The 20,753-nt window shown below is 36.6% G+C and overlaps 1 protein-coding gene across 3 annotated transcripts in view; it reads right to left on the bottom strand.

Moving 5' to 3' along the window:
* The window catches only part of SATB2 (SATB homeobox 2), a 191,616-nt gene that overhangs the window by 82,639 nt on the left and 88,224 nt on the right, over window positions 1-20,753 (bottom strand). For all 3 annotated transcript variants that reach the window (XM_039221780.1, XM_039221779.1, XM_039221781.1), the window contains one exon: window positions 15,706-15,808. In XM_039221780.1, the coding sequence (XP_039077711.1) occupies window positions 15,706-15,808 (103 nt within the window). The remainder of the gene's footprint in view (window positions 1-15,705; window positions 15,809-20,753) is intronic.

The following is a 20,753-nucleotide window of genomic DNA, read 5'->3' as shown; positions in this document are numbered from 1 at the left end:
CTTTGCTTTTACATTGCTGTCTTTGAGGCTATACCAGACACTTATTAACTGTCAGTCTTATTTTTGCCTCTAACCTTACTTAACATTCACTCTATTATAAATGTATAAGCATTAAAAAATATATATATCTGGGGCACCTGGGTGGGTCAGTTGGTTAGGCATCCAACTTTGGCTCAGGGGATGATCTCAGTTTGTAGGTTCAAAACCCACCTCAGGCTCTATGGTGACAGCTCAGAGCCTGGAGCCTGCTTCAGATTCTGTTTCCCTCTCTCTGCCCCTCCCCCACTCACGCTCTGTCTCTGTCTCTGTCTCTCTCTCTCTCTTTCTCAAAAATAAACAAACATTAAAAAAATTATCTGTGATAAATCTTTAGTTTGGTTGATGATAAATGTTATACTGAAGAAGCAATGATTGGACCTGGTATTAGAAAGCTGTACTCAGCTCCATACCTCTTATTAGCTGTGGGGCCTCCTTGTGGGGCAAGTTGGAGATTCTCTGGATCTCAGTCTTACCATAGGAAAAATATTGCCTCAGAATTGTATCAGCAAAGTTTAGATGATCAGTATCTATGTGAAAGATCTTTGTCAAAGCACTATTGTAAATTTCAGAAAATATCTGTATAATTATGATTAACAGATCAAGCTTCCCATTTCAAAACTCCCTGATTAAGACACTCTGACAAACATCTGTTTCTGAAAGGTCACCTAAAGAACTGCAATCTTTTCTTTTTTTCAAGTCACTATGTCATGTGACATCATACTACTTTTAGAAACAAATCCTATAATTTTAAAGAATTCAGGGGCGCCTCGGTGGCTTAGTCGGTTAAGCGTCCTACTTTCGCTTAGGTCATGATCTCGCAGTTCGTGGGTTTGAGCCCCACATCGGGCTCTGTGCTGACTGCCAGCTCAGAGCCTGGAGCCTGTTTCAGAGTCTGTGACTCCCTCTCTCTCTGACCCTCCCCTGCTCACGCTGTCTCTCTCTCTCCTAGAAATAAATAAAAAGAAAAAAGAAAAGAAAAGAAAAGAAAAGAAAAGAAAAGAAAAGAAAAGAAAAGAAAAGAAAAAAGAAAAGAATTCATTATCAATATAGAATCACATGCCTCACACAGTATACACTGGGATATGTTGCTATTCAGTTTCTCCAAAGGAGGTTCAATAGTTCTTATTCTGGCCTTCAAATTAGGATGTAGAAAAATATATGGGAAATAAAATGGTATAATCTCACAACTCTTGAAATTAAACTTATAGAAATGTTACATAAATACAGTTTTAAGTTTCAAAAGTTAATATAAATAAAAATTTTTTAAAACTTAAGGAATAAAATATGCTCTAAATGTATACATGTTACATTTACTTCAACCAAAAGAAAGAAGGAAAATGTATGTCCTACAGTATTTTTAAAAAGCAAATGTTTGATGTCTTATTTGTATTTCCCAGGGAATGAGTAGGCATCAAAAATGTCCAAACTTAAAAACAAACAAACAAAACCCATAATTTTTCCTCTTTAGTTTACTGCTTTTCTCAGTTGGATTTCATTAGGTCTATTTGCTATAGATGCTATGTAAAGTAAACTTAGTAAAATTTCAATACTCAAAATCTACTCCATGACTAAATGCCCCCAAAATATACTGAAAATTTAAAAGCCAAAGGAGAAATGTCTGATCAGCATACATCAGACGCCTGCCAATCACAGCAAAGATGGCATAGGATAGGTGTTGGAGCAAATTGGGACTTTTTAAGGCCTGGGTTCTAACTTTCTGGGTGATTTTGAGATTATCTGTAAAACAGGGAGGATTATCTGCAAATTGGTTTTAAACCAGCCTTCCAGGTTACTTACCAAATAGTGTCTTAAAGAGAATTGCTGCTAGGATTTTCAAAACAATTCTCTTTCTCATAATGTTTGCTTCTGCTTCTTGACTCTTTATGGTAAGAATTTAAGACTTTCCTAAGACATGTCTCTTTGCCAAACTCCCCATTGCAACAAGAATAATATCAGTTTATATAGTGACACTATCGGTTGATGTAATATTGCTCCTGCAGGTTTATCTAGCAATACTGCTTAAAAGATTGATTAAAATTTCCAGAACTATGAACCTTGTGTTTTAATGCAAACCTTAACATAGTTGCTTTTGTGAAATAACTCCTGGGGTCTGTCCATACTTACAAAGCATGCAATGAATTGGGTAAAAGGCTTTGCACTGAGAAACTTCTGGAATTTTTCGCCTATGGATTTTTTCCTTAAACCATTAAGATGCTTATGCAAATGTAAACGGATTAGCATGAATGAGTGCTAATGGATTCCCTAATAAGATAACACTCTAGTATTCCCTAGAACCTCTCCTAAAAACCCTGAGTAGAAGAATATCAACCAAAGAAAGCGGGGTGGAGGGAATAGCAGAATTTCTCTGTGACTCCTTCAATTCAGAAAATACTCTAGAGGTGATTCTATAAATATATGACACAGGTTAGCTTCTGACACTCTTGGTAGAAATGTTGCCAATAAAGTTAATAATTTCTGATTGGTACCCAAACCTTGGGGAGTGTGGACAAAAGATATTCCTGAATATATCACTGCCTTGGATTTCCAAACCCCCACCCCAAGTTCCTGGCTCTTCAACCTCTTAGCCCCCAAAACTTGGAGCTCAATTTTAAAGACAATGATCCCATCTAATATCAGAGAGTTCCTATAATTTGTTCAAGGTCAAATAGCTGTCCAAATGTAGATAAATATTCAAAATGATTACAGCTGTTGGCTCTAAGCCTCATAAGCATAATAAACAAACCACATGAGCGATAAAACCTAGTTTTTTCTCTTTTTCTGCATAATTCAAAGAAATTCTCAGGGCCTAAATATGTCACAAATACTTTTAAATAAACTTTCTTTATAGAAAAATGCTTATTATAAGTGCAGAAATTCTCATATCTGTCTTGGTCATATACCTCTTTTACAACATAGTTGCATTTCAGGTAGCATGAAGCTCTACCTTTTATATGGTAGCTGAGGCACTGACCTAAGCCCTGCACATATCATTGTCATTAAACTCTCACAACAGTATGACATAGATATTATTATGATCACTTTACTGAAGAAGCTGAAATTCAGAAAAAAAGCATATCACGTACCTACTAAAGGAAGAATCCAATTCAAACCTGTCTTTAGGACCTTAACGCCTTTGTTCCACAGCTTATGCTAAAAGGCCCAACTTGGGGTATGTGGTTATTATTAATTTTAGGGTTTGAGTCAGGGCAAATCTACTTTCCTACAGAGAAGTCCCACTTCTTTATTAGTATGTGCACGCATACATGCACAAGGCATGCACAACCATCGGTGACATGAAGATGGACGGGCTATCTGAATGGTAAGGGTACAACCTGATGCCTCCACTACATGTCTTGTACACCCTTCTAATGTGACAGACTGAAAAGGTGGGTCAGTTCTAAAAAGTGATGAAATCACTGATTTCTCTACAGTTGAAGTAGCTAATCACTAAGACAGGATTATTCACACTTGTTTATTGTTTTAATTCATAAGTACTTACTAATCAACTATTATGTGCCAGAAATGATGCCAGCCCCTAGAGATACAGTACTGAATAATATTAGTTTTACATATTCAACCTATAGATTCGCTTCAGATAATTTAACTGTTTGTTACACACAAGGGCCTGTAACATCTGCTTACAATTTAAAATGTATTTCTATTTGATGATAAAACATAGTTCCATTCAATCTCAATGTTATCATTAGCAATTTATTCTAGTGATATACATATATATATACACACATATATACACAATAACACAAATCATACTCATATTTATTTTCACGAATCTGCAATTCTTTTGTTCTTTTATTTTTCTTGCAGCCAAAAAAGCTTTGTCCTAAAATGAGTGTCATCAGTATGGACTCCCAGCTGACTGATAAAAGACAGGATCACACAATTGAGAGCTTTGTCAAGTACTCTTTATAACCTCTATAAATATGAAATATTTCTTTGAAACATGTAAGCAACAAGAAGTAAAAGGGAGTATGCACACACATATAATATAGGTAATAACCTGAGAATCCCAAGCAATCACAATAAATTCCTGTATGATTGAACTATATGAAATTGACAATATCTAATTTCAATCTATAAAAATAGCAATATAATATGGTTCAGCTTGCTATGTACTTTGATTCTTCTCTCTGAGGTGGATTACATATTATCACTAATCAAATGTTACTGTCCACCCAAAGTCTTTCTTCACTGAGTTAAATTGTTTTTTTTTTTTTTTTTTTAAATTTTTTAATGTTTTATTTATTTCTAGGAGAGAGAGAGAGAGACAGCGTGAGCAGGGGAGGGTCGGAGAGAGAGGGAGTCACAGACTCTGAAACAGGCTCCAGGCTCTGAGCTGGCAGTCAGCACAGTGCCCGACGCGGGGCTCGAACCCACGGACCGCGAGATCATGACCTAAGCGAAAGTCGGATGCTTAACCGACTAAGCCACCCAGGCGCCCCTGAGTTAAATTGTTTTTAAAAAAAGGTATAACACTAATTTCCCTGACAAACCATAACAGCATCTCATGTGCCAATAATAAATATATGCCCAATCACTGAAAATATTTCTGATTTATTCTATCCTAGTCAATAACTGAGGTTCAAAGTCAATTTGTTATCTAAGATCCATTCTCTGTTAACACAGACATGATTTCTAGAGCTAAAGCTAATATTTTATACATATCAAATATAAATCCCACACCATTAAAAAAAAAAACTATTACCAGAAGAGTTCACTAAATATAATTAAAGAAAAATATTACGAGTTTGAAAAGACCGAAGGGTAAAAGGAAAAAAAAACCCAAAAAGCTAAGTCTTTTAGGACTACAAAAGTTAAAGATTTGTTTTTCTCTAAATTTGTTAAAGAGAATCTGTCTCTGGGTTGAGAACTTGCTTGCAAAGTCTCTGCCTAGAGCAAGATATTCAGAGCCAACTTGTTAACTCCTAATAAAACAAGGCTTGGAAGGAAAATGCTTCCAGCCCCATAAGCGAAGTATACCAGCCAGCCGGCATTGTGATAATACCATATGACTGGTTTTCTTAGGTGTATTTTCCCCTTATTATCAACTTCCTTTTTCCATCATATTAAGATCCACAAAAACATATATATCTACCATAAAGCACTTGAAGCCGGACACCTCTGTGTTTTGGCAAAAAAAGCTCAGAGGACCTATTATGTTCCATGGAAAAAGTGAGCATTATTCCACCTCTACCCCTACTGTGATCTCAGCACCCCCCTCCCCATCTGAATACTAGTGTCCCTTTTGGTTTCAAATAATGCTTTATCATAGTTTGATAACATTAGTCATTTTGTGTATTTCCGTAACTTTCTGTACAGGTTAAAGCAAGTTTTATCTATTTGTTTTTATTCTTTAGTCTGAAACTATAATCTCAAAGGTGAATTCAGCATGATAGAAAAAAAATTGCATTTCAAAAATTTAACATCATTGTTTAGGAGCATTCTACCATTGCCAGTTGGCATTCTATGTGTATTAATTCTTTCATCCAGACTATTAAAGGAAAGTTAATCAAAGAAACAATAAACCCATAATTCTTTCTTTTCCATTGGCTATTCTGTTCGGTTTTACAGGACTTAAATATTTTAGGTCATTATTTTAAGGAAAATATTTAATAAACTAGTTGGAAAAACCTTAAAGGGATGCATTTTGTAGGTCCCTAATTTTTACTTAACAAAGGTGTTACTGTCTCTTTCAGTGAAATTGACTATCGCTAAATCTTTAGCTCAGTAACTAATTAACAGGGAAAAAAGGAATGATTTTAACCTATTACTAATTTGCTAAGGACATCTATAATATGAATTAAAGGCAAAGATTGTCTTTTTTCTCTCAATCAAGACATTAGACAGCAAGTAAGAGTAGTCAAAATATCGTTATGTGTAAAAATAAAACTGTTTTAAATGTATAAGTTCAAATAAGTTCATATATTAAATTCAATTCTATTACCATTTACCAAAATAAATACCTACAATGTTCAAAGTCCTATGTTCACAAGGCTTTTGAGGAGGGCACAAAATGGATGTGTCCCTGAAGTGTTCTTTCGAAAAACTTTTGGTCTAATAGGGGATTATTCAAAAGTAAGTCAAAATTACTATAAAACATGGAACTTAGAAAGATGACATCTTGGAGGGCCCAATGTTAGAACACATAGACTGACTTATATTCTATGAGTTCAAATTTGTCTATTCCCTTGGGAGTTCAGGATTCCTATGTTAGATAATCTCAAATTCCTGCAAAAGGTGAAATGAATGACTATCATCAGTCAGGTGAATAGCTAGTAAAATGTCTAGCACAGGCAATGATCATGTTAGACCTAATATCTTACATAGTACTTGTACTTAGCTTTGAGTACCTTGTGAACTTAATAAGTGCTTTTCAGCTTTTAACTTTGTAAATCATCCAAGGAAAAACAAATACTTTTTATTTAATTGATCTAGAAACCAGAGAATTCTCTGATTCTAACCCACTGATTTCCCCCAAATAAGATGATGTCATCACAATCATATCAGATTTTTAATCAGCTAGACACTTCCTGGTCTACATACAAAAACTCACTTCCCAACTGTAGATTCCTCGTTAAGCACCATCAGATCTATCTTTGTTTTTGAGTTTCTCATTTTGTTTCAGGGCAGGACAAATGGAAATCTGAAGCTCTGAGAAATCTAAAGCATACCAAAAGGAAAAAGTAAGAAGTGAAGACCTGAGCCACTATAAACCCCTAACTTTGTCACTTCATTCAGCTCCCTATGCTACCATTGTTGCCAAAATATGGTTGCTCCAGAACCTATTTCAGGCATTCTCCTAACCAATCCCCATCCCAGACATTCTCTCTTTTACTGCTGGTTAATCACAACAGCTACCTATGGGATGACCCACCTCATTCTTTACCCCTCACTCCATCTCCAAAACCTGTCTTCTTGTTCATCTCCTTTCCTTTCCTTCAGATTCTAAAGAAGACACGGCTATTTCTCTTTCTTTCAAGGGCAAAGTATCCACTGTGCTGCAGACCCTATCCCTTCCTAGTTTGTAAACTCTCGCTTATCACTCTTCTTCTTCTCCAGAGCCTTTGGCCTCCACTGGGTCCATCCTCTTTCTCCTGAGTACTGGAGAGGAGGTGAGGAGTGTATGCTACACTTAATCCCAATGCTGTCATTAGCTACTTTTATATCCTTTCCTAAGTCAGTATCTGTTCTCATTTCTATGCCACCTTCCCTGCTTAGATGCATATATATTCCCTTGTTATCACACTACAAAGAAATAGCTCTCTCCAATGTCATTACGATCCCCCTTTTGCCAAAGCTAAGAACCTCCAAATACGTCTTTCCTTCTCCTCCTGGCATCCGTGATAATATTTCCCTACTATTAACCCATCTTGCCTTGGCTTCCATGAAATCTCACTTTCTTCCTATCTTCTTAAGCCATGGCTATTTTCCTCTCAAACCTTCCAATCCCCTCCTGTTCTCATTCTCTTGTTCAGAGAATGTTCTTTTGGTGGTGTTTTAACTATCATGTCAAAAAAATTAGCTTCAAAATTTATTCTCTAGTCCTGTCCTTTGGTCAGCTGGTTCCACATCTTGAATGGCCCAGTGGATATTTCTCCCTAGTTCATCAACTTTCACTAAAGTACCAGCAACCTCAACTTATATTGGTGTGTGTGTGTATGTATGTATGTATGTATGTATGTGTGTGTGTATATATACACACTTACCCCCACACATAGTTTTAGATGAATTCTAAAAGAATTTCTCTCTTTTTTTTTTTTAAGTTTATTTATTTATTTTGAGAGAGACAGAAAGTGTGAGCTGGGGAGAGGTAGATAGAGAGAGGAAGAGAGAGAATCCCAAGCAGGCTCCATGCTAAGCAATTCAATTTCACAACCCTGGGATCATGACTTGAGTTGATATCAAGAGTCAGACACTTAAGCAACTGAGCACCCAGGCTCCCCTAAAGGAATTTCTTTTTTAAATCCTCATTTTCACCATATCACTCCCTTGCTGAAAAGTTTTCACCAAGTCTCAATATACATCAGTGGAACTTACAGAGTTCCCCAAGGTAAGGTCCCAACCTTATTTTTCATTATAACATAAATGTTCCCTATAACCAGATCCAAAAAAAAAATCTTTGTTTATTTCCTAATGTTTGATACTATCATCAACCCCACACCTATTCATGCTCTACCGTTTCTTTTTCACCAAATGTCAGCCATTCTGGGCATCTCTTGCATGACAGTATTGTGATTAATGTACTGTCATGCTAGAGACGCTGGACAACCACCCATAGTTTTCTAAACATCTGTGCTCTTTTGCATCCCTGCATCTATACCCGATAACTTGCAGTTGCTTGAAATGTTCTCCCTTCTCTTTTTGTTCTTGCAAAATCCCACTGTCTTTAAAATATAACTCATGGGCTACTTTTCAAATTACCCTCCCCCCCAACCTAACACATATCAGGTAAAACTTATGGACCATTCTCTGCGCTACCACATGCTCAAGTTTATACCACTGCTCTATTTGCCAGATAGAGGGCTTCCTCCCTTGCTAGGCTGACTGCAATACTGTCAGAGGTAGGAACCATACCTCATGTGTTTCTGGATGTCTCTCACTGCTTCTAGAACTCAAAATGGCCTGTAATAGAAGCACTCACTAAACATTTGTTTGCTTAAAATTAGTTATTTAACTGTAACTATAATTTTCCCACAGGGAGGGACTGTGTAATGTTCCCCACTTAGAATCCTACCAGGTACATAAAGTGGATGCTCAAACTAATTTTATAGATGTAGGCCTTTAGAAACTAAGAACTGTATCTTCTACTTCTTTCAAACAATAATTATATATGATAGATGGATGGATAGATAGATGAGGAAGGAAAGGAGGGAGTTAGAAAAATATCAGTTTCCCCTTTGTATCCTTTTAAAACATATGTTTAAAATGGCATTATATATGGGGCGCCTGGGTGGCTTAGTCGGTTAAGCGTCCGACTTTCGCTTAGGTCATGATCTCGCGGTTCGTGGGTTCGAGCCCCGCGTCGGGCTCTGTGCTGACTGCCAGCTCAGAGCCTGGAGCCTGTTTCAGTCTGTGACTCCCTCTCTCTCTGACCCTCCCCTGCTCACGCTGTCTCTCTCTCTCTCCTAGAAATAAATAAAAAAAAAAAACCGTTAAAAAAAATGGCATTATATATAATATAAGCAGAGGGGAGCCTGGGTGGCTCAGTAGGTTAAGCGTCTCACTTCAGTTCAGGTCATGATCTCATGGTTTGTGAGTTGGAGCCCGTGTCAGGCTCTGTGCTGACAGCTCAGAGCCTGGAGCCTGCTTCGGATTCTGTGTCTCCCTCTCTCTCTGCCCCTCCCCCACTCACACCCTGACTCTTTCTCTCTTAAAAGTAAATAAACATTAAAAAACATTTTGAATAAATAGTATAAGCAGATAGCAAATTTGTTTCTTTTAATCTACAAACCACATTGTTGACAAATGATTGTTCCACATTTTGACATTGATGAACATTTAAAAACAAAGCTAAAGCCAAAGAAGCAACTACCAGTACAGCTAGAATGAGGTTTTTAAGATCCAGGTAAGGAATTGGCCCACACTTGAACTTAGGGTACATGACATTTCCCATATGCCATTCTTTCACTTGGTCACACAACCGATAACTTTTTTAAAAAGTTTTTAAAAAATGTTTATTTTTGAGAGAGAGAGAGAGAGAGAAACAGAGTGCAAGTGGAGGAGGGACAGAGAGAAGGAGACACAGAATCTGAAGCAGGCTCCAGTCTCTGTGCTGACAACTGGATGCGGGGCTCAAACTCACAACAATGAGATCATGACCTGAGCCAAAGTCAGATGCTTAACCTGCCTGAGCCATTCAGGCACCCCATGGCCAATAAAGTTCTTAATGGGAGGGCCAAACAGGCTAAAAGTCTTCAATGAATGCACATAAATGATTATCAGGGTAAAAAAGCACAAGACTCTTCTAAGTGTTGGGAAACCAGTAAGTGGTCGGTTGTGAAAGTGATGTTTCTATTTCCATGAATATTTATATAAAATTTATATAAGTTCAAGGATTTACATAAAAGTCAAGGATTTGATTTTGGCACTAATTTAAGCAAGATGCAGTACAGGCAGAGGAACAAACTTCCTTACCGAACACCTTCATTTAGATCCAAAGCTGAAAGAAAATTTCTTTCATGACTCAGAAAAATTAGGTAGACAAAAGTAAGTTGCTTTTACCTCATCAGAGCTAAACAACAGCAGAGGCAGAAGTACCGGCAGTTGATTAAAGGCATTGTCCTGACCACCGATACCACCATGGCTAAGCAAGGGCCGCCTTACAGAACCAGGTCAGGGGACGTTGATTTCTCTATTCAACTCTGAGGCACCACTTTGTAAATGACACAATCATTTTTGGGTACAAGAGGTGCTTTAAATGTGGTAACATTATATCATTTCAGCTATAATGATCATAATTACTTATTTCTTTTAATCACAACCCACTTAACCACTTTAGTACAGAGGACTAGTTCAAGGAGTTTAATTTTCATTCAACATCTAATCTTTGTGTTTACTGAAACCCTTCACGGGCTTTGTTTACTGTCTGCTTGCTGGCCTGGACGTTTGATCTTGCAAGACTAGATCAGACAGGGTCAGATAAAATACTGATTACTAGAATAACCCAGGCTTGGAAAAGTAACACTGGTTTTTAAAATCCTCATTTCTCCCAGCTTTTTAATATTTTGCAAAATAAGTTCAAATAAATAAAATTAAGACAACTAACAATCAGGGGGTTCTTGAGCAATGATTAAGAAAAGTGATGAGGATAATTTTGCTTTCTGGCCAAAATATGGGGTTTGGTTAGGTCCATTCATTCTAGTGGTATTATTTTATGACACAAATAATTTTACAATATCCACTAGTATATGGTTGAACTTTCAATGACCCTTATTTCTTGGGACACATTAAATACTTGAGATTGACCTCAGCAAAGATGACACTTCATTTTACTTTTGGTGTCAGATGAATATCACTTTAGACATAACATTATTTTCTTTTAACTCATTAATTTTTAATTAGGACACATTTAAAATATACGAGTCCTTTTTTGTTAAGGCACTTTTTTTAAAAAAAAAATATTTTTATTTATTTCTAGGAGAGAGAGAGAGAGAGAGACAGTGTGAGCAGGGGAGGGTCAGAGAGAGAGGAAGACACAGACTCTGAAATAGGCTCCAGGCTCTGAGCTGGCAGTCAGCACAGAGCCCGACGCGAGGCTCGAACCCACGAACCGCGAGTTCATGACCTAAGCGAAAGTCGGACGCTTAACCAACTAAGCCACCCAGGTGCCCCGTTAAGGCACTTTCTTATAAGGTCCCCTGAAAAGTGGATTACCATTAAGAGTGTAATTTCTGATGGTACTGCATATATAATTGCCACTTAGTTTCACAGAAATGATGAGGCAAGTTTACATCTAAATAGTTAATATAAAAGAGATAAGTTACAAAAATAAGTGTTTCATTAAAATGTGTAAACTTGTGAAAGAAAAATGGAAGGGGTAAATTCCACATAATCCGAAGAATTCTTGAAAATAATTTTGGAAGCATGAACATTTCCAGGTCCCTGTGGATTATCCTTGTGTCCAACATTAAAACTCCTACACACTAAACAACTGCTAATATTGGTCTCTTCTTCCCCCCTGCTTTTACACAATATGTACATTTTTTTTTCCTTATACTTGCTTAAGAGCGCTACACTGTAAAATCTAGGGCAGAAACAATTACAGTATGAGATGAACAGCAATAAAAAATGCCATCCAAACCAACCCACTACCCTATCTACATACTTCATTTTATTCAATTATCAAAAATTCCTGGGAAGCAGGTTCATAGTTCTGGACCTTAAAACCAGCGTATACAAACTCTCTCTCCCCATCCATCCTGAATCAACACTAATGTTAACTTAAATATGTCTGTGTCAACCATGATTGTCTTTGAAATTAAAGAAAAAAGGTAAACAGAATGTACTTTGTTGTGATCACTGGGTAAAATAAAGTTAACATGCTAAGCCAAACTAACTTTGGACATTTTAAAGAAGAAGTGTAAATAGTTTAGCTATAATAACAACAAATTCAAAAAATGCACATTAAAATGTTTACTTCAAAATTCAGACAATTCCATTTGTATATAGTTTTTACATCTGCTTTTAATGATATCAAATTATTGATTGTTCATTTTTCTCATATTTATTTAAGCATTAACTATAGAATTTGCAATCTGATCCCTTTTTTTAATCCTTTCAGTGGACTTTTATTTTTGCCAGGTTTTAGTCATATTTACTTTGATCTTCCCGAGTATATAATTATTTTACTGTTTATTTATTTCTATGAAGACAGAAAAAAATTTTGACTTAGGAGATCTATATGTGGCAATTTGTAACAGAATCACATAGCTTATGTCAGGAAATCATGGTTTTGATTAAGAAGCAACCATTTAGTTCCCACTGTTTTATTAAAACAGACATTAGCAGATAATAGGAAACATATTTAACAATGTAGCTGCATTTAGTTTGGAACATTATAAGTCAGCATGAGATTTTCTTCTATACATTATATCAGCCAGGATACATGTAAATTGGTAATGTGGGGGTGGAAACAGCATGGGTAGGGGGCAAGGAAGGGCATGGAACTCTTGACTTCTGGGTTCTCAGGCAGAACCCTAAGGTAGAGTTCTGATGTTGCTACCACTAATTTCCAGATTTGAAACTCAATACTTCTTTTTCTCATTTTGAAAATGGGTGGACACAAACAGAGATTTTACAAACAAAATCATTCCTTTCCCATTGGAAGTGGATTCTACTAGATAGGAACTCCCACAGCGACATCTATTCATAGCACAAAGCTTCCATCAGATGAAATGTGCCTGTATAGGTCCAACACTTCCTTTTCACTGAGGGTCGAAAGTTAATAAAATGTACTTCTCTGGGTGTTTATTTTCTGTACACCATTATACCTGCCATGAGTTCTTTGTTTTTCCTCCCACTCCCTTGGTTGATGAATCAACACCACTTGAACTGTTTTACGGCAGCTTGTGTTTACTTCACACATACCTTAACCTTCCCTTTTCTCCTCCTACTGACACACACACACATGCACACACACACTTTTCAACAGCAATGACTAGCTCCATCTCTTTGAATAGCATGTGTACACAGTGTCTGGCAGCCTCTTCAGGTGTGGATCCTTGACCTCCTGATTGAAATCAAGGTCTCAGTCTGCTTTTATGGCACTTAAGATTTAACTGTGCATTTACTATCTTGAAAAAAAATACAGCTTAAAGAATTGAATCTCTAAGAAAGGGGGAAAAAGTAGAAGATATAAGTGTTAATATATGTGTATGTGAACACACACACACACACACACACACACAGATTCTGTAGTGGCAATTCTGAAAACACTAGAGTGAAGAGCTTCCAGTCTTTCTGAATCTGGAATTATACTCTGGCCTATTAAAAGAGGACGCTCTCTTCCTTTTCTCTTCTAACAGCAAGTAAATGGGATCTAACAAATGACCTTGAAGCTGCATGATTCTTTTGATGTTTAGCCAAAGAGGATATGTTCAAACACTTCAACAATCTTATCTTAAAAGAAAAACTTAGAGACAGCGCTTAGAGAAAAGAAACCCTTCTGAACTACACAATCGTGTCTTATAATGAGAAGGAGTTATTCATCTTATCCTGTGTAAGAGTTAATATTAATAATATCCTAAAGTAAGTGCTCAGACTGAAATCTAAATGCGGCTAAGAATTTTAGAATATGTTGAAGAGAAATGGATCTTAATTCAATTTTCAGTGTACTTAATTCCTCCTGGGTAGTTCAACATCTTGACTTTCCTTATAAACTGGATAGTTAGCATAAAATACTCTCAGTCCTTTGTAATCAGAAACGTACTGCCGATGCATGTAAAGTTCATTTTGTCAAAAGGTAACCTTGTAAACAAGCTCCCAAATACACAAACACCAACAAGCATTACTTGGATACTGTCTCCCTAGAGGAAACCTGCAGGTAGTAAAACAAATAAACTCCTCTTTTACTTTTACCTACCCACCATAAATTGTCATTTGAACCTCATATGGGGGCAGAGGACTGTCAGCAAGGCTATGAATACCCATAATAAAATATGATGGATGATGTCATAATCATGCAAAATATAGACTGGCAGGATCCTTGAACATCAACCTATTATGTCACCCCAAAATTCCCGAAATCCCCTCAGGGCTCATAGCATTTGAATTTGAATAGCATTTGAATTGGGTGAGAACACCAGAATGTTTCCAACATTGACATATTTGCAAAGGCAAAATATCACTGATATATTTATAGGGCTGGATGGTCTAAATAGCATGCCACTTATTATATAAGAGGCTGTATTATCAGGACCAGACACAGTTCCACATTTATTACTGCTAATTCTACTACTACTATTAATTGTTGGTAGAGCATTATAATATTATAGTTATTATTTATTAAGAGACTTCCTTATACCAGTATTAACCTGATTAGTCCTCATAGCTAATGAGTGATTTAGACACTTATTGTTCCAATTTTCAGATGAGGAGATTGAATCTTGGTGCAGTTAAATACGTAATGTGTTTAAACTCACAAAAACACACTAGCAAATGCAGGATAGAGATTTGAACACAAGTCTGCTTACTGCAGAGTCCCTTTGATTTAACCACAGCTCTGAAACTGTCACCAAATAAGCACATCAAAACTCCATTTCTCACCAAAGATTTCCTGCTACCATTGCATCGTTTCAACCTACAATGCCGATTTAATCTACAATGACTGCTTTTAAATTTCCATTAATATGTCAATGGAAATGATTTATTGATTGAGCTATTTAAACAGACATGTCTATCTGAAATAAACCATTTCAAAGTATTTCTAAAAATCTTGGTCTTCACAGTGTCTCTTGTGAAAATAAACTTCATATATTATGCTAAGAATTTAATTCTAATACCACTTAATTTTTAAAAAAAAATTTTTATTTGTTTTTGAGACAGGGAGATAGAGTGCAAGCAGTGAAGGCTCAGGGAACGAGGGAGACACGGAATCTGAAGCAGGCCCCAGGCTCTGAGCTGTCAGCATAGAGCCCAACTTGGGGCTCAAACCCATGAGATCATGAACTGAGCAGAGGTTGAACGCCCAACTGACTGAGCCACCCAGGTGTCCCATAATACCATCTTAGTTTTAAGGGAGCTAATTAGGATCTTCTGATAGGAATATTAAGAATCTTACTTTTGGGGGCGCCTGGATGACTCAGTCGGTTAAGCGTCCGACTTCAGCTCAGGTCATGATCTCACAGTTCATGGGTTCGAGCCCCACGTCAGGCTCTGTGCTGACAGCCAGTGCAGAGCCTGGAGGCTGTTTCCAATTCTGTGTCTTCCTCTCTCTCTGACCCTCCCCTGCTCATGCTGTCTTTCTCTCACTCTCAGAAATAAATAAAACATTAAAAAAAAATTTTTTTTAAAGATTCTTACTTTTATAAAAATTATATACAAGTTTATAAAAATGTATATCTAAAATTAGCATAAACACCAAAGAACCAACAACTTATTGACCCAAGAAATTAAAAACAGGCTTTAAAAACAAAAAAAAAGTCAGTTTACCTTTAATCTTCTTGTACTTCTTATACCATCTCCCAAACTCCTGGCACTTGGTTGCTGACACGTTGGCATAATATGTGCTATTTACAATGGATGAAATCATACTCTGAAAAGGAAAGATACACATAATACTTAATTTTTTCATAAGTGAGCACTCCTTTTAGGGGATAGAAAGGACACATTATAGCCCACACCGATCTCCATCGTCTTTTAAATCTGAAGTAGTCACCCTCATGCAAACTAAACTATTAAATACCAAATACGATGACCCAAATTTACTTTCTTTAACTTGTACTTGTATGACGACAGTGCCTTCTCAAAAAAACCAAATGTGGGGCAATGTCAAGATGGAGGAAGCAGGACATACAGATAAAACACAAGGGGAAAAAACAGTTGTTTTAGGAACCAGAGTAAAAGGTGAGATCAGATGCTCCGGCATCGGTAATTCAGATAATGCCTTTCAGATGTTTCTGTTCTGCTTCCAACGGCAACAAGCTCACACAGCCAAGAATCTGAGAACATCCGTGCTACACACTGCAGAACAACATTTAGGGAAATAAGTTAAATTAATATAATTTATAGAAACGTGTGATTAGCACTTGTGTGAAAATTCACCAAATGAAAAAATTAACAGTGCTTATTTTAGAGCAGGAGAAACTAAACATAACACTTGCACTGTGTTTCAACCAAAAATGAATCAAGGCTAAAACTTTCTGAGTGTTTAAGTACATGATTCCTTCTTGCTCTTCATCCCGTCCCTACTCAACTCTACCCTTCAGCTGACTTGTAATCGGGATGAAAAGGAAAGAGAAGAGCATAACCTGACTTACCACTAAAAAATTAAATCATAATTGCACACCTTGAGTGAAATTTCCTACAGATATGTTTTCAGTCAATATGGCATATTTGGACCATATTTGTGACAGATGTTAACTTACACCTGAATTGACTGTGATAATACAGACAGATTTATACATAGATTTTTACTTCAGCAAATTCTAAAAGCAAATGGACATAAACTCAAGAGATCCAAATGACCTTTGTAAAGTTTTGTATCTTGCCTTGAAATCTCATCTTTCTTCAAAAAGGTATCTCCAGATATGGATGGAACAGCTGAGCAAAATCTCAAAACTTCTAATAGTATTTTTACGAAGTAGTCAAGATAAAAAAAAGATAACGATAAATCAAGGCAATGGTAAGTTATTTACCAAGAGGTTCAATCATCAGCAGACAGTACTGCATAGACTCCCATTAAAAAGTTGTGTCAGTAAGCCCACAGAGTCCTTTTTCAATCACTGTCCAGTACTGGTGGGGGAAGGGAATCCTAATTCAATTTATAGAAACCTCTTTGGCCCTTTCTGCATAGCATATGGCCAAATTCCCCCAGTTGCTGATCTCTAAATGGCAATTCTGTTCTCTAAGAGGAGATAGTAAGGAGAACCATTTTAATCTGAGCATCAGAACACAGCCCTAGGAATACAAAGAGCCAGTATCACCTGAGTGTATCACAGAAAGAGCCTTACCTACTGCCTTAGAGAATCAGTGGAATCCTAATCTCCCTATCTCCCTAAGCCAGGGTTCTGCTCTGTGTGTTATTAACAAAGAAGTAAAGAAGTCTCTTGGCTAGCTGGGCTAGTTCCCTCTCTGGAATGAGTTTTTCTTTTTGTCTTAATCTGTGAAACCCTTAAGGACAGTGACTGTGTCTATTTCATTTCCCCCCTACCCGTGTCTAACACAGTTCTGATGTGGGACATCTATCTGAGTCCCTGAAATAGAACAGATAAAAAGAGACAGAGATGAAATTTTAAAATGCAAACTGAAATGTCATAATAATGAAAATATTAACATGAATAATAGATGTACTAGCCACACTGGTGTATAGGAATAATTGCAAATGTACTTGTCATCTCTGTATGTTGTTTATATGAAAGTTATCCTCTAGAAAGGCATAGGATATATAGCTGTGATACAAAGCTGAGCTAAATCTTCTATTGCAAAGTGGTCTGGAAAGCAGACTAAAATGCAAAGTGTCTTAATTACTACCTGGAGCTGTCTCTCAACTTCCTGGCCCATAAGACCAGGCCACCAACCCACATCAGTGTGGCCCCAGAGAATCCACATTTCCCTCACTCTCTAGCCTCCCTATTTTGTGCTTGCTCCAGATGCACTTCATTGACACCGCACAAGGCCAGTGCCAATCTGTGTGGCAAGGAAGTTAATATCTAGGCTTTCATGGTCCCATCAGCAGATCTTATGCTAGAGTCATATTCACACAACTCATTTAAAAAAGGAGAAGTTGGCTACCCAGAGCCTCAATCAGATTTATTCTTTTCCCCAGATTACCATAAATGAGTCTCTATCTCTACAGACCACACAGAGGAAAAACAGATTTAAAATATGAGTTGAGCAAAGGAATCAGGTAGCAAATAAGGAAAGTTTCTGAGATAATGAGAATCTTTAGTCACTCAGAGGTCTCTCTGAGTTTGTGACACATTTTATTCATATTAATTCCCTGCAGGTCTTTACATTTAGTTGACACTCAAGCTAATTCTACTGATAAAAATTTTTAGAATTCATCTTCAGTGAGCCTTAAAAACCGAAGACGTATATCTGGGGAATATTTTAGACAAAAGGTCATGTTACGTCTTATTATTCCATTTTCAAACATGAATATTCTCTAACCCTAAATTAGACTGTTACATTCTCATAGTCTGAGTTTGAACCAGTGGGCCTCACTAGAATACTCTGGATACATATTAAGGTCATCTTAGTGTCAATTTGTTTTTAAAAGATCAAAACTTACTTCATCATAAACAAAACTGAAAGGAGCTAACACAGACCCAGCACATACTTTTACTCTACATGGAATATGTTTTCCAGAGGTCCTGGGGCAGAGAATCTGCATTTACCACATTTTATTCATTTTACAGCCACATTTTAAAAATACTTTAGTGCCATTGAAATTGGGATACATCTTACAATCAATAGCATCTTAGACCTGATGAGATACAGTTGCTACAAAAATGGGATGAGTAATGATTAAAATCTCTCCCACTTTCCACTCTGCCAAAAAAATCTAATTTCCATTTACTGCTTTAAAAAATATATATATATAGTTTTGTACTTTACATTGCTCTTTTATGTTTTCCAATAATTCTAGAGCAACAACACAATTAGACTTTTAGGATCTCCATGGTTTTTTCTTTTGACATATGAACAAAGATTTGAGTAGCCCTTTTCAATCCAGAATGTAACCAATTCCTGAGCATCCACGTTGTATAAAGCAATGTTGATACAAATGACCAGAAAGAGATGTGTATTATTCTTTTTAATACTTAAAATGATTACGTATTACTGAGGCTCATATTAAAATGACCTTGCATTAAAGCAAGCTTAACTCGGCAAAATGGTGGGCTGTGGGAAGTAGAGGGGAGGGCACACTACACAATCAGGCAGCCCCTTCAGGTACTCTGTCATAGCCATAAACACTACATGAATGGTAATTGTAGACCAAGCCATGCTATGAAAAATATTATGTGTTAAAATAAATAAGAAGGTTTAAAATGCCTTCCCAACTACAGAAACTTTTGGAAAATTTCAGACTTCTTTGTAATTAATCATGCAATCATAAATATGAAGATTTCAAGTGAAGAATAAAATCTAAGTTCCTCATTTGCAGTCACTCCTACACATAGTTTGCCAGTTATATTTGAAGGTTATTTTAAAAAAATAAAATAAGGCATTTGAGGAATTAAAATATACCAGAATCAGTTCCTTAAAAATTTACTGGCCGATTTGAATTTCCAACACACCAAACTGCAAGAGAATATTATACTGTTTTAAATAGATGTTGTTTAAAACAATAAAATACTGTTTTAATATTTATTATAGTTAAATAGATTGGCTTATCTAAGAAGAAATTTTTTTTAGCCTCCTGAGACAAATTTTACATTCACTTGTTTGTTTTTTGATTAGCTCAGAAAATAGAGGTCACCTCTGATTGGTTACATTTTCCAAACGGAGGGCCAAGAAGCTCATAATGAAGAAGCATCTTGCTCAAAGTAAAACAGCAATGGAAAACACCATAAAAAGACACTACCACCAGGCCACATTATTCTATGGTTCTCTTAGGAAGAGAAGCTAATTAATGAAAGAAAGGAAATATTCACCACCACCTCCATCAGTTCAGCAAACTCAACAGCACCTATTACAACCAGACAAAGAGGAAACAAGGTGATAAAAATGAGAAACATAAAGTTGTGACCTCAGGCCCTTTGGAGGGGTTAATTAAGGAGTTTAGGAGCAGATAAAACTAAAGAACCTAAAACCAATTTAGGGGTGCCTGGGTGGCTCAGTCAGTTAAGGGTCTGACTTCTGATCAGGTTATGATCTCATGGTTCATGAGTTCAAGCCCCATGACGGGCTCTGTGCTGACGGCTCAGAGGTTGGAGCGTCCTTCAGATTCTGTGTCTCCCTCTTTTTCTACCCCTCTCCCATTCATGCTCTGTCTCTCTCTCTGAAAAATAAGTAAACATTAAAAAAATGTTAATAAAATATAAAATAAATCTTAATAGGAGGGGTGGCTGGGTGCCTCAGTTGGTTAAGCATCTGACTCTTGGTTTCAGCTCAGGTCATGATCTCACAGTTCATGAATTCGAGACTCGTATCCGTCTCTGTGCTGACAGCACGGAGCCTGCTTGGAATTCTCTCTCTTTCCCTCTCTCTTTGCCCCTCCCATGCTCACATACTCTGTCTCTCTTAAGATGAATTTGAAAACTTAAAAAAAAACCTTAATAGGAAAAGCAAAACATTAAACACAGCTTAAAACAATTTGTACAACACACTTGGAAGACAGAGACCTGAGCACTCCCTCTTCCTCCCCAAGAAAAGAAAGGTAAAATAATTGGATATCTTTTACCACATTCTCCTTGGCTAAGTGAGATTTATTTGTTTGAATAGCAGTGTTATACTATGAGCAGCTAAGATGCACATACATAATATACTTGCTATAAAAAAGAACATTTTAAAACCAAAGTGAATGGTTACACATT

This window comes from Hyaena hyaena, unplaced genomic scaffold (genome assembly GCF_003009895.1).
Source record: "Hyaena hyaena isolate Hyena2069 unplaced genomic scaffold, ASM300989v1 scaffold_1009, whole genome shotgun sequence".
In the NCBI taxonomy this organism is placed as follows: Eukaryota; Metazoa; Chordata; class Mammalia; order Carnivora; family Hyaenidae; genus Hyaena; species Hyaena hyaena.
The sequence above is the reverse complement of the archived record's forward strand: the minus strand, read 5'-3'. Positions and strand labels throughout refer to the sequence as shown.